The sequence below is a fragment of the Porites lutea genome, chromosome 14 (assembly GCF_958299795.1).
Source record: "Porites lutea chromosome 14, jaPorLute2.1, whole genome shotgun sequence".
NCBI lineage: Eukaryota > Metazoa > Cnidaria > Anthozoa > Scleractinia > Poritidae > Porites > Porites lutea.
This window is the reverse complement of record NC_133214.1, coordinates 17,006,603-17,021,690: the sequence shown is the minus strand read 5'-3', so window position 1 is coordinate 17,021,690 and position 15,088 is coordinate 17,006,603. Positions and strand designations below refer to the sequence as shown.

The 15,088-nt window shown below is 38.4% G+C and overlaps 1 protein-coding gene across 1 annotated transcript in view; it reads right to left on the bottom strand.

Annotated features, from left to right (window-relative positions):
- Positions 1-15,088, bottom strand: part of LOC140924861 (uncharacterized) — a 52,204-nt gene that overhangs the window by 19,725 nt on the left and 17,391 nt on the right. The window contains exon 4 of the mRNA XM_073374863.1: positions 14,867-14,970. Coding sequence (XP_073230964.1) covers positions 14,867-14,970 — 104 coding nt within the window. The remainder of the gene's footprint in view (positions 1-14,866; positions 14,971-15,088) is intronic.

The following is a 15,088-nucleotide window of genomic DNA, read 5'->3' as shown; positions in this document are numbered from 1 at the left end:
AATGGAATAAGCGCCGGTCTGCTGAGCGACTAGGCCGTAGCTTCAGACCCCGGCCTGACCAACACTCAGGGTCTTTAAATAATTGAGGAGAAAGTGTAATAGCATCTGCAAAAGGTTAGACTTTCTAGTCTTCTCGGATAAGGACGATAAACTGTAGGCCCCGTCTCACAAGCCCTTGCACGTGTAATAAACCTGTGGGACGTTAAAGAGCCCACACGGTCTTCGTAAAGTGTAGGGCACGTAGTGCCCGGTGTAGTGGTCTATCTCACTTTCACACTCATGTATGGGGGCATCATTACTCATTCCTTCATTACTTGTAAACTGCACCTAAGCAGTCAGGTAAAGTCCCCCAACCAGTGTTGTAAATTATCCCTGAAAAGCCCTGAGGGGAGTGGATAATAAGATATTTACAATTTACAATTTACTGGGGTCTTCCCTTAAAAAGAAAAATATTAACATTCATTTTAGTGATAATGATCGAAAATAGAAAAAAGGAAAAGAAACAGATTTACCATTGTTGCCCCCGTAGGGATTTCGCCCAGAAGGCGAAATCCCAAGGAGGCACTTTAGTAACTCGCGCGTATATTAAGGAAAGTACTTACAGTTGAAATATACAGTCAGTATGCTAGAAAAAATCTCGATTTGCTTGAACAGGGGCCGCGAGGAATCGCTAGGTTATGATGACGTTTCTATTGTTTGCGTCCGCAAGTACGAAATGGTTAGGATGACGTAAAGACAGAAAATCCTGAAGGGACCACTCAGGTAGTTTTTGTGACATTTATAGCGACAGTCATTCTTCGATACTCTTTTGCGTTACGTGTTATCACTGACATTCTATGCAGCAGTTGTTTTGAAAGTTATGGACCAAAAGACATTCGTTAAGCGCAGATGAAGTTATAAGGAGCGTATAACTGTGTATATATAAACACTTGGAGAGTTTGTCAGACACGAGTTCACAAATCTTTGATTGGAAATCTTGCCGGACACTCTTTCTCTCTCTTTGACCGGAATAAGACTCAGCCCCAAACCAGCAAGACGAGTGAACAACGGCTAGCTTATCACTAGCAGAACGATGGGCGATTACAGAAATTCTCCGTCAATCAAATTCTGTGCTGACTTATTCCGTGCTCACAGATGTCTTTCCGCTATAAAGTTTAAAATAAGACTAGAATGCGCGAGCGTGAATTGATCAAACGTCCTTTTAATTTCTAAGGCTTACTTTCCGGCAAATAAAATGAACTGAATGTAAAAAGTGAAAGAGAAATATGGAAAAATTTAACTTCTAATTAAATCTTTTCTTATGTTTTAGAATAAACTATTCTCGAAACTGAGAATGTTTTGAGCAAAGCTGTGTAAATCGAACTGAAACTGTGCATGGAACCTTGCGTTTCCCGTATTTATCTCACCTATTGTATTGAATTTGTGTGAAAATCTTCATTATGAATCGGTATATTTCAAAGAGCTACACAACGAGCAAGAATACTGTAACCTACAATATACAGAGCAGGGGCAGCTGAAGTGTCGACTATTACTAGTTTAAACATGGTGTATATACATTATCTATCTATTCATTGTATATTCATCTACCTTCTACTGAAACTACTGAAGCTGTTGCCAACAAACTACAAACCGGGCCAGCGGAAACATTTCAGAAAACTCAAATTTCGGAAATTGAACTTATTTCTAAAGGTGAACATCTCTTGGTAGCGGAAAACAAGTGCTTAGCAATTGAAAAGAAAACCTATTTCTTTACCACCAAAACACTGAGCTAGTAGTCGTCGTAAAGTGGTTATAGGTTTGTGTGCAACACATTTTAGTATACCCGAAGTAGTCAATCGATAAAAATCGGTAAATCTGATTTGATTGATATTGATTGTATCGATCAATCGGTAGAGATCGATGACACATTCGTTTCGTTAATCTATTTTGCTTGTTTTTTTTTTCCGATTTCATCGATTTATATCGGAAGATATATCTGTTCATCTCTTCATCCAAAAATGAAAACTGATTTCATGGAAACAGTAAATTTGTTGACAATTGAGTTGCAATTGAGAGTCGAAGGATCAAACAATTATCACTTTTTTAAAAAAAATCTTTTTAAAAAATCTGAGAAATCTTGTCTTCTCTTCAAAACCAGGTTTAAAATCTTCTGGTTTATAGGTATCCAGCTTTTCACGATTTAGACCTGCCGCCCTTTGAACGTCGGTGTAGTTCCGGGTGTAGTTACATCGTGGAGTAGCCAATGGATAAAAATCGTCAGCAATCAAGTGATTTTTATCGATTGACAACGAAACAGTGAAAATCTATGTAGGGAAATCTTTGAATGAATTTCAGACATCCCTTCAACTCGTGGGAATGTCTGAAATTCAGGCAAGGAAATCTTTACTAAGGTTGTATTTCGCGTGATACTTGCCTGCGAGAACTGAATGTAATTATAAAAGCGAACCATTTTTGTTATTATGTGCAAAACGAAGAGCTTTAGAGAGAAACTTGTGCGTGCAATAGTTTCCACATTTCTCTTTGTCATGTTTGTTGATCAGTGATTACTCGTGGATGCTAACTTATGCCAAAAAACAACAATGGCGGACTTCCGTTATATATCGTTAAAATCATGAAAAATCGATAATATCGATTTGACACAGCAGTTTAGTTTATCGATTTTCACCGATTTCCGTTATCAATCGATAAAAATCACTTGATTGCTACCGATTTTTATCGATTGACTACTCCGAGAGTATACCACACATGTAAGTATATAGAGTTTCTTTGTGTCACATAATTTAGGATGATTGCTTGCAGGTTCTTTTTTAAAAAAACATCCGTCTGAGGATAAGCCGGTTTAGAGAGATTTGGGTATTCAGCTTGGCCTTACAATTTCTTAACACAAACATAGAATCTCGGAAAAACTTAATACCTTACTGACTACAAATTTCAATTCTTGTAAAGGAATTCGGTCATGAACGTATTGCTACGAGTTTTCCAAAATTTTTACAGTGGCAGCTGTGTAAGGAGAGATTTTCCATGTACCCTTTATTTGCCTCGAACTTCATATGTAACTTTTAAATATTCCCTTTGAAGTTGTTTCAGCCGTAATTTACATTGAATTTGCATTGAGATGTGTTAGTTCTTTTAAATTATATACACATTTTACTTCAATATTGACTTTTAAAAGGATAATTAGTTTCTGAATAATTACACAGCTTAGTCACTGCGGAATAATTGGATCGTTCCCCTGTTCATATACCAACTTTTCGTAGTTTTGATTTTGTCATTTTAAGGAATCCTGAGCAAAGGAAACTCGAATTCTTTGCACGGATTTACTGCTGAATCTTTGTAGTTTCTGAAATTCATCTCCTTGACTGACATTTGATTTTCAGTCATTTAGTTGAGCATTTAAATTTTAAAGCTGAATTTATCTAGATTTGTTTTCAGCTTTCAGCTGATTTTATTCAGTTTTCTTTCCATTTCTTTTGTGACGTTGCAATAACTTGATCGGTTGGTATAAATAGAACACTGTTATCCCAGCTGTTTTTCGATTCACCTTGCGACTTACATGCCGGTACGATTTGCATTTTGGTTGCACATGCCTGTATGATTTCGTTCATGAGCTGAAGATTAAACTGTTGAAGTCCAAGTTTGAGTGCTGTCCTGTTTTCCAGTTGTAGCAGATCCTAGTATTGTGGAACAGTGACGAGTTCCTTTCCCGCTAGCCAAGCGAGTTGCAGAGTTACTTTTCCCCCTTGTTGTTCATACGCCGAAGTCGTTCGAATTCTCTTAACGCTTATTTCCCCGGTTTGTGTTTGGAAGGACTAAACCTATCGTCACAACTGAAAACAGTTCAATTACGGTTCCTTTTGATCCTATACTCATAAACACTCCCAAACACCTATTTTCTACATATGAATGCTATTGATCTTGCTTTAACTTAATTAAATTGATCTTTTCAGTATAAATAGAAACACTCTGTAAGCTAGGGTATATTCAGTTTTAGCTCTGGTCAAGCTTGTCATTGTTGCACAGAGGAAGATTAAACAAAGTTCAACTGCCAAGTCCTGTTTGTCTATTCCTTCAAAATCTGTATCCCAACATAAGGTTCGTCAGAAAGTTTCCCGGCGATTAACGCCAAAGGCATTTCTTAACTTTGGATAGGGAATTCTATCTGGTGTAACTGCAGCTAACGTATTAAATGCATACCTCAGTTCTAAATTCTCGATTAATCTTGATAGTTTGTAAGAGGGTGCAGCAGACAGTCCTTGATTCGTGACGACGAAAGGGTCTACGGGAAAATAATAGATGGAGATTAAGAACCAAATTCATCTCTCGGGTAAATTCTAGTGTAAATTGAGCTAATACAACGCCTTCCTTGGTTATAAATTGCCGAGTCGTTTTGATATATAGTATAGTGCGCTTGATTTCTCACGACCAAATAGTCTACGAGGAAATCATATTTTGCAAAACAAGTTCACGTATAAAGTCAATTGAACTTTCCTTCACAATGTAACCAAGCGGCGCGAGTGGTTGAACGCCGCCAACGGCCGAAGGCCAAAGAGCAGTGGCACAACGACATGAATCCTTTGGATGCAAGGAGTGGGCTTAAATGAATGTTTAATACAAAAGAAAATCGAAAACCTAATTACAAACAAAACTAACGACAAAACAAAGTAAAAGCTAATTAAAAATGAAATATATTAATACAGCGCGAGAATGAAACAATGAAATAAGGAAATGTTACGCAAAAATTACCAGAGGTCTTGACCTTCTGGGGAGTTAAGCTCCAAAGCTAAATAGCAAAGCTTAATAGCCGAGCTAACTCAACTCGAGGAAGCTAGACAAAAGTACTCGTATTTATACGCAAGTAAACAGATACTTATGTGATAGAAAACGAGTCAAAAGCATAAAACAGATAAATCACATCCTGATTAGAAGGGATTAAAATAAACGCCCAAGTCACGCCTAACTTGCAAAAAAATAGGTGTTGAAAAGAGAAACGATAAAACACGATAGCCAAAAACTACGCACAGGAAAAACAAACCTAAGAAAATACCAATCCTACGCATATCTAAAAGATAAGTAAGTAAAACTACAAAAATAGGTGATTAAACCTAGTAACTGAACAGGGAATTTGACTAAACAATAGGGATGGTGACCTTTCTAGACGGTAAGCGTTTAACCGATCTACTCACGTCTACAGAATTGCAAATAAGCCAAAAGAATACAAAAAAAACTACAACTGTGTAACTAAAAACATAATAAAACGATCTGTAAGTCTCTTAACGAACTATAAAAGTGACTCTGTCACAACAAAATAACAGAACCTGCACAAAACTAACCTGGGCGACAATCAAACCTTTTACGAAGTGAATGTTGAATCTTGTGTGAGGGATTTTTCCCTTCATTTAGCTTTTAGTTTCACTTTCATGGACTTACGTCAACAGAAGTGACGTAAGTGCTTCCAGAAATGGATTTAATGAAGCGTATGAGGCGTGACATTAAATCTAATATACAGTTATCAACATTTCTCTGAACAAAATGAAAAAGAGCTTTAAAAAATATCTTACAACAGGTTCTGTAGACTGATGGAACCTTCCGCAGATGAAGTTGGTCGGATACTTCCTGTTTTTTCTCCGAAAACTGCTGGAAAAATATGCCTTATGGACGGTCTTGTGATGGACCTTCTGACTGTATGTGTGTGAGTTTTTATAAAATGAGTTCCATTCCTAGTATTGTGTAACAGTGACGAGTTCCTTTCCCACTAGCCAAGCGAGTTGCAGAGTTAGTTTTCCCCCTTGTTGTTCATACGCCGAAGTCGCACGAATTCTCTTAACGCTTATTTCCCCGATTTGTGTTTGGAAGGGCAAAACCTATCGTCACAGCTCAAAACAGTTCAATTACGGTTCCTTTTGATCCTATACTCATAAACACTCCCAGAAACCTGTTTTCTGCATATGAATGCTAATGATCTTGCTTAAACTTAATTAAATTGATCTTTTCAGTATAAATATAGAAGCATTTTGTAAGCTAGGATATATTCAGTTTTAGCTCTGGTCAAGCTTGTCATTGTTGCACAGAAGAAGATTAAAAAAAGTTCAACTGCCAAGTCCTGTTTGTCTATTCCTTCGAGATCTGGACCCCAACATAAGGTTCGTCAAAAAGTTTTCCGGCGATTAACCCCAAAGGCATTTCTTAACTTGGGAAGGGAGTTCTATCTGGCCGGTGTAACTGCAGCTAACTTATTAAATGCATACCTCAGTTCTAAATTCTCGAGTAATCTTGATCAGTTCGCAAGAGGGTACAGCAGAGAGTCCTTGATTCGTGACGACGAAAGGGTCTACGAGGAAATGATAGATGAAGATTAAGAACCAAATGCATCTCTCAAGTAAATTCTAGTGTAACCTGAGCTAATACAATGCCTACCTTGGTTATAAATTGCCGAGTCGTTTTGATATATAGTATAGTTCGCTTGATTTGTCACGACGAATGATCAACGAAGAAATCACATTTGGCAAAACAAGTTCATGTATAAAGTCAGTTGAATTTTCCTTAGCAAAATAACAGGACCTGCACAAGACTAACCTAAGCGACAATCAAATCTTTTACCAAGTGAATGTTGAATCTCGTATGATGGATTTTCCCCTTCATTTAGCTTTCAGTTTTACTTTCATGAACTTACGTCTACAAAATTGACGTAAGTGCTTTCAGAAATGGAGCCAACCATGAAAATTTAATAAAGCGTATGAGGCGTGACATTAAATCTGATATACAGTTATCATTATTTCTCTGAACAAAATGACGAAGAGATTTAAAAACGATCTTACAATAGGTTCTGTAGACTGATTGAAGCTTCCGCATGTGAAGTTGATCGAATACTTCCTGTTTTTGCTCCGAAAACTGCTGGAAAAATATGCCTTGTGAAAGGTCTTGTGATTGACCTTTTGACGAGGCTCACACTGTATGTGTGTGAGTTTTTAAATGGCCTGCCTGTGGCGCCGCCCAGTTTATAAAATGAGTTCCATTCCTAGTATTGTGGAACAGTGACGAGTTCCTTTCCCGCTAGCCAAGCGAGTTGCAGAGTTAGTTTTCCCCCTTGTTGTTCATACGCCGAAGTCGCTCGAATTCTCTCAACGCTTATTTCCCCGATTTGTGTTTGAAAGGTTAAAACCTATCGTCACAGTTGAAAACAGTTCAATTACGGTTCCGTTTGATCCTATACTCATAAAAAATCCCAAACACCTGTTTTCTGCATATGAATGCTATTGATCTTGCTTAAACTTAATTAAATTGATCTTTTCAGTATAAATAGAAGCATTCTGTAAGCTAGGATATATTCAGTTTTAGCTCTGGTCAAACTTGTCATTGTTGAACAGGAGAAGATTAAACAAAGTTCAACTGCCGAGTCCTGTTTGTCTGTTCCTTCGAAATCTGTACCCCAACATAAGGTTCGTCAAAAAGTTTTTCGGCGATTAACCCCAAAGGCATTTCTTAACTTTGGATGGGGAGTTCTATCTGGCCGGTGTAACTACAGCTAACGTATTAAATGCCTACCTCAGTTCTAAATTCTCGAGTAATCTTGATCAGTTCGCAAGAGGGCACAGCAGAGAGTCCTTGATTCGTGACGACGAAAGGGTCTACGAGGAAATGATAGATGGAGATTAAGAACCAAATGCATCTCCCAGGTAAATTCTAGTGTAACTTGAGCTAATACAATGCCCACCTCGGTTATAAATTGCCGAGTCGTTTTGATATATAGTATAGTTCGCTTGATTTGTCACGACGAAATAGTCAACGAAGAAATCATATTTTGCAAAACAAGTTTATATATAAAGTCAATTGAACATTCCCTCACAAAAAACAGGACCTGCACAAAATTAACCTGGGCGACAATCAAACCTTTTACCAAGTGAATGTTGAATCTTGTGTGAGGGATTTTTCCCTTCATTTCGCTTTCAGTTTCAATTTCATGAACTTACGTCAAGCGAAATTGACGTAAAATGAGGTGTGACATTGAATCTAATATACAGTTATCAACATTTCTCTGAACAAAATCACAAAAAGCTTTAAAAAAGATCTTACAAAAGGTTCTGTAGACCGATGGAACCTTCCGCAGATGAAGTTGGTCGGATGCTTCCTGCTTTTTCTCCGAAACTTGCTGGAAAAATATGCCTTGTGGACGGTCTTGTGATTGACCTTCTGACGAGGCTCACATTATACTAAGTAGATTCGATATAGATCGTTTTCACTGTCACGTAACAAAAAAATAAATTGGAAACCGTCCAGTGGAAGAAGCCAAGAAAATGAATGTTATAAAAGACTAGTATATAAGCAATTTGTCCAAGTCTCAGGTCTTTGTGGCCCACAGTTTCTGAGTTATTCGCCGAAACGTTTCACGCACCTTTGTAGAGCTTTGTATGCATAAAGACGTGCGCATAAACATATCTTCTAATATTTGAAATGGTTATACTGCTGAAAATCAAGAGGAGAGACTTTTTTTCGACGAGGCAGCATTCCTATTTTGGTGTCACGCACTATGAAAACTCGAAAGTTCAAAAAGGCGGAAAAAGAAATTTTTGGAGACCGGCCTCCCCCCGCTTATCTCAAGGTCTGGATGACCGCATATCGCTCCCCCTTATCTGAAGGTCTGGATGACCGCACCCCCCCCTCCCCCTTCCCCTTATCTGAAGGTCTGGATAACCGCACCCCCCCTCCCCCTCCCCCTTATCTAAAGGTCTGGATGATCGCACCCCCCCTCCCCCTCCCCCTTATCTGAAGGTCTGGATGATCGCACCCCCCCTCCCCCTCCCCCTTATCTGAAGGTCTGGATCCGCCACTGTATAACTTGAGTGATTTTCAAGTTAGGATCGAAAGTAAATTGCGTTTGCTATGGTTTTGCTACGCCGCACGGTGATTGGTTACTGTATTTGACAAAACACGGGCCACTTTTTCACCCAGAGAAGTAAAACCAAAACAAATCGCGACTTGCACGCGCATGCTCTCGCGCTTTGTGCAAGCATGGCACATGTAATTGCTGCCAATTCTGGCTGGTTCATGTCGCTATTTGCTCCTGTTGTGATTGGTCATAGCAGTTACTTTGGTTTTGGTTTTACAAAACTCACTTGACAAATCTTTGATACAAATTATCTGATTGCTATTAGTTGCCCATATTATGGAACACATGCAATGTTTCTTCTCTGCAGAGGCCCCAAACACTCATTTCTCTTACAAAGGAAAACGTATCGCTGCAGCTCTTTCAAAGTGCAAGCGGCTTCATTTTTCAAAAAGGAAGGATATCATTTCTGTATTTTGACAAGTGCAATAAAAATAGTATACTCGCCATGTGTCACTTGACCGAAAATAGCAAGGAATTTTGGCATTCATATGACTAGTCATCTTAATCTCCCTCTTGCTCTTAGCGTTTGACTCAGAGACAGTGTAATCACAATAATATTCATGTCTCAGTCTATGATTAAAACCCAAAATACAAATTAACACTGGATAAATTACGCCTATTACATTTCGTACGCTTGCCACACTTGTGTGCTGCATTTGCTGCCGGCTTGCTACTTTCTACACTCGGGTATATGCTTTTTTTTAAATTTATACTTGAACAACTGGAGGTTGTTAGGCTTATAGCATCAAATGCAAATGCGTCGAGTTGACAACCATAAAACTTAGCTTAAGAAAAATAATGATGATGATGAATAAATAAATAAATTAGTTAAATGAACAAATAAGTAAGTAAACAAGTAAAAGTATTTTTATGACCGTATTTACACATAAAGACTTAAAAACTAGATTATACCCTTTGCCTGATAAACAACTTAAATTTTTTGACTCTCAGTACAACATAAATAACAATTACAGGTATCGAAATTCATGTTTCGAATTTGCGACACAAATGTTTTAATGGTACAAGCATTTTTTAAATCATCGTGCAGGGAGTTCCAGATGTTTGGTCCATAGTATCTAAAAGAGTTTAGTCTATACTTAGAAGTATTTCGGTGGAGACAGCTTCATCTTCCCGCTTAAATTTTATGTATTTCCGAGTTCGGCGACAAAGCCCCTCACCCCTGTTGTAATGTTCATACTAGGTCAGCGGTTATTTTTTTAGTTATCCGGGCACTTGGTTTTTAGAGAGACCTTCGCTACGAACCACGTGTGGCATTTGAGTCTTCGAGTTTACCGAGATTTTTACCGATAATTCTAGTCCGTTTTCTGCTGTAAATTTGTTTTTGTACAATCTTTCGTGACCTATCCCTTACATGATACCATTTTTGTCCTCCAGACCGGTGCCGCAGAGGAGTACGTGTACAACTTGATTAAAACTACATGGGATGAAAGGGTAAATTGGTGTTTCGGAAGATTTTTAAAGAGCTTAAAACTGGATTTAGGAGCCAGGACAATGATATGAGGTAGGTCCAGGTTGCTTAATTATGCTAGTAAAAAAAAATTAAGGCGATTTAGATAGTACCACGGAATTTATCAACCTACGAATGGGGAGCAGTCTTCAATTGTCTCCGGCCTTCCAATAATTATAATGTTCAAATTAAACTGGAAAAATAAAAATCTTAATATCTCTTCAAAAATGCTTGAAACCCGCCCGAGAAACTCACAAATTGCAACATATACAATAAAAAAGTAAGACTGACATTTCATTTTTATTTCAAATTCTGTATTAATTGTGACAATAAAGTAGCAATGTTTGTAACATGTTCCATACAAAGTCTTAAATTTTGCCGGTCTCATCATTATGTACAACGTGGCCTACGTTTGCTGCAATTGCTACGCTTGCTACACTTGGTACGTTTGCAAAGTTTGCTTGCTACACTTCTTACTCTTGCTACGTTTTCTTCGATTGCTACACGTATTCTCTGTCAAGATGTATAATTAAAAGTCATGAGGACTTAAATCAGACTTGGAAATTTTGTTTTCTACAAAATAGAGATCGACGTACTCTTTAATTTGTTTTGACCAGGCATCAAACAATTACAGAGTTTTTAAATTTCCCTAGTTGTCTTTCTATTTTTTTCCCGGCCTTACTTCTTGTATGTAAAAGGTGTCGAGAAGAGAAATCAGAAAACTTGATGGTAAAAACGTTGCGAACGCGAATAAGCCTGGGCTATGAAAAATAAATACTACGCTTATCAAAAAGACGAGTAAATGTAAAACTACATTTATAAGTGATTTAACCTAGTGAACAGGGAATTTGACTTCAGTATTGGAATGGAGACCAATCTAGACACTAATAAACTTAAACCAATTTGCAAAAAGAAATTTAAAACTACAGCTGTGTAAATAATATAACAGTAAAGAACTACAGCGAAACCTCTATTAAGCGGACACCTTCGGGACCTTCCCAACTGTCCGCTTAATAGAGGTTGTAAAAATTGCGCAATGTTTGTTAACGATCAACATTCAACGGTTACTCTGTGCTGTGATAAAGTTGCATGTTGCTAAAGAAGCTATCCAGAGTTCAAGTTCATTACCTTTCATTACCAACTTTAATTTGTTTGTTAATGCAAACACATTAACTGACTTCAGTCCCTATTTCAAGGACGTAATCCAATACTACTATTGTCAATTCAGTCCTGTGTCCGCTTAATAGAGGTTTTTAACAATAGAAATTAGCCAAATACACCTTATTTTAGTGTCCGCGTCCGCTTAATAGAGGTGTCCGCTGAATAGGGGTTCGTTATAACGGGAAATATAAGGCGTTAATTTCGGGACCTGACTTAGCGTCCACTTAATTGGGGGTCCGCTTAATAGAGGTTTCACTGCATATTAAATTGCTACTCTAAAGTGCCTCTGTCCCATGTGGTATCAATGAAAATAACCGATATTGACCATTGATTCCTGATACTTTTTAGGTGACTATAAAACAAGTTTTAAGTGCACACGACTGGTCGCAAAATATTAAGCTACCAAACGTACGCTGTAATTTTCAGACTACGTAAAGCTTCAACTTATTTATTAACAGCATATAATGTTCTCTTCTGGATAAAGTGTTCCTTTTCTTGGGAGGAAGACTCCACCTCGTAATTGTGACACAAATTAGACACTGACTTCAACTTCAGATAGCTAGGAACTGCTTCACCGCAGTCTTCATCATACCTATACAACAACAACAACAGCAAAAAGCAACGTTAGCAAGCTAACAAAAGAAAAGAATAGTCATTTCATCTGGCGAAGCATAACATTTTGACAACTGACTTTTAAGAGTGCGCTTGATTGATCGTATTCCGGAATATAAATACGCAAAAGTTTTGTTACAAACCTCTTCTTTACTGCAATTTTGAACCATTTAAAATTTATATAGCTCAGACTACTTTATTTCAAGCCGTTTTGTAGATATTGCAATACAATGAAAGACAAAACAGGTGATTTCTAGCGAGTTTATTCCATTTATTTTTTTATGAGACGCGGAATACCGTGAATCGAACACGCACTGAATCTATTACAGTGAAGGGTCACATTTAAACTGGTAACTTCAACCAATGATTAGACTCATTTTAGATTTAAAAAAACTTGCATACCATAAATCCTCTATTAAGCCCCCCTCTCTAATAAGCTCCCGTTTTCAGGGAAAGAAAGTTATTAACCCCTCTCTCTCTTTCCAGTCCCCTTTCCCTTTTCTTAAATAATAGACGTATGATAGATGTATTAATTTATCACGACGGTAACGTATCATGGGGACTTATCATCCGGTATGGTTTATTTACATACTTTACGAGTATGGTTTATTTACGACCTCCAACTTCATGTGCCTGAGCTTTTCCAGTTTGCGCTACAATCTTCGCTTAACCCTTTAGGTCCCAAGAGTGTCCAACATCAATTTTTTCCTAACAACATCAGCAGATCAACAAGAGTAAAGGTTATGAGAATTACTAAATTGATGACCAAAGCGAGAATACTTTGATCTTAAACCAAATTCTCTCAACTATTCTTAAAAGAAATGTATGGAGATCGGTCTGGAGAATTTGTATTTCGACCTTGGGGCTTAAAGGGTTAATAGAGAGGCTTAATAGAGGAGTTACCATATTTGGAGACTTTCCTAAACGACCACCTTCCGTAAGCGAGCGGAAATTTGATCTTCGGATTTTGGGTCGTGGCTTACGTCGCCTTCGACTGTCAGTTACAGTGGAACGAACTCAGACGGGGCCACCGACACTTTCAAATGTAAAAAAAAATCATGAGACTTGAAATAAATTTTCTAGTGTTTAAACACCAAAAGAACTACCAGAGTCAGACTCCTTTGTTGTTGTGAATTTGACCTGTGGCTGGCAGATTGGCGCTACGTGGCACCGTTTGACTTTGTTGCTCAATAACATGGCAAAAATAGTTCCTTGTTAAAATTTAGTTTCATAAAGCACTTAATATAATCCACGGTTTAAACATATACCAAAATACCTTGCTATTTATTCGATGCCCTCAAACTCGAGCGTTACGTCATCACCAATGAGAACAAACGGCGCCCAGTACTTCACTGCATTAAAGCGGTCAGATTTTCTCATGGATTTCATGGCTTCATTCAGAGCTTCACTGGCACTTCGTCCATGGACTAGTTGTTTGTAGAAAACTTTCATGAACTCCATAGTAGCTTCGTCGTCGATCGCCCACAGGGACACCAGAACAGAACGAGCACCAGCACCCAAAAACGCCCTTGCGATGCCGACAACACCCTCAGATTTGACTTCTCCCCAAGCACTATGACAACAACTAAGTACAACAAGTCTTGCCCTAATCTTTGCTTCTAAAACATCTTTCATAGATAAGAGATAGTCCTCCCTGGCTGGATTTACGGATGAGCGTGTTGTGTTTGGGGCCAAGGCAATTTCTCCTGTTTCCATTTTACCGTGAGCAGCAATGTGCACCAAAGCAACCGAGGAGATACGTGTTAAGACTTCATCTTTTGTTGCCTGCTTTCCAACGAGAGGTTCAGTTTGAAGTATTTCACCAATCATCTGCACTTCCTTTTCGGCCCACGGTAACTGCTCCAGTGTCGTTTCTTCATAAACTACCTCCTGTACCCACGGATCGCCGACGAGAAGGGCGCCAGTCTTACTGTGCCAATCCGCTGGACAATTTTGGATTAATCGAAGACTAGAAAGTGAAGGAACCAGACGAATTCTGAAAGTTTCACAGAGGTACTCTGATTTCAAGTCCACGAAAGCAGCATAAGGGGCCAAACACAGAGGTCCTTGTGGAACAATCACAACCTCATCGCTATGGAGCAAGTCTCTTATAGGGTCTATAACCGTATTGTAAAATGTTTGTAATGAATTTGTCTGAAAATATAAAGGACAAGACTTTGGCTTACTGGATCTTTCTTCTGCTAACTTTTTATCGCTTGGGTTACTTAATGAGCGATCTTCACAGTTAACATCAGCTCTCACACCTATTTCTTTATGTGTAGTTTCCAATAGAGACTGAAAATAGGTTGTGACGGAGATATCGATCTTGCTTCTTCTAGTTTTGATTTCTTTTCCTTTCTCGTTTACCCAGAGAACTATTTCTCCCTCGCTGATACCCATGAATGCTGTATTTGGTGGTAAGTAACTAGCAAAGTCACTTGGTCTTGCACAAAGTGTTCCTATTTCTGGGCGTAGCCCTTTAAGGCAATACTTCAACTCCAGAAGATCGTTTAAAGCTTGTGCACGTCCTTGATCAGCGGTTAAAAGTGCCTCAATGACTTTACCTTCCTTAAACTGCAGCTCCCACAGCCTCAAATTTATATGATCATACGTATTTTTAAGGCTAATCTTCCATTCGTCTTTAGATATGAGATTTCCCCTAATGTGGTCGAAGGCTAGAACACTGTGCTTATAATACTGAACGGCTTTCTGGAACTCTCCAAGATTTCTATAGGCGTTGCCAAGATTACCGTACGCTTTTCCTTCCCCTGCTCTGTCTCCCACTTCTTTCGAAACCTTGAGGTGTCGTTCATGGTACTCTATGGCTTTCTGGAAATCTCCAAGACTACTATAGGTGACGCCAAGATTACAGTACGCTATTCCTTCCCCTGCCCTATCTCCCACTTCTTTCGAAATTTTAAGGAATCGTCCGCGGTACTCTATAGCTTTCTGGAAATCTTCAA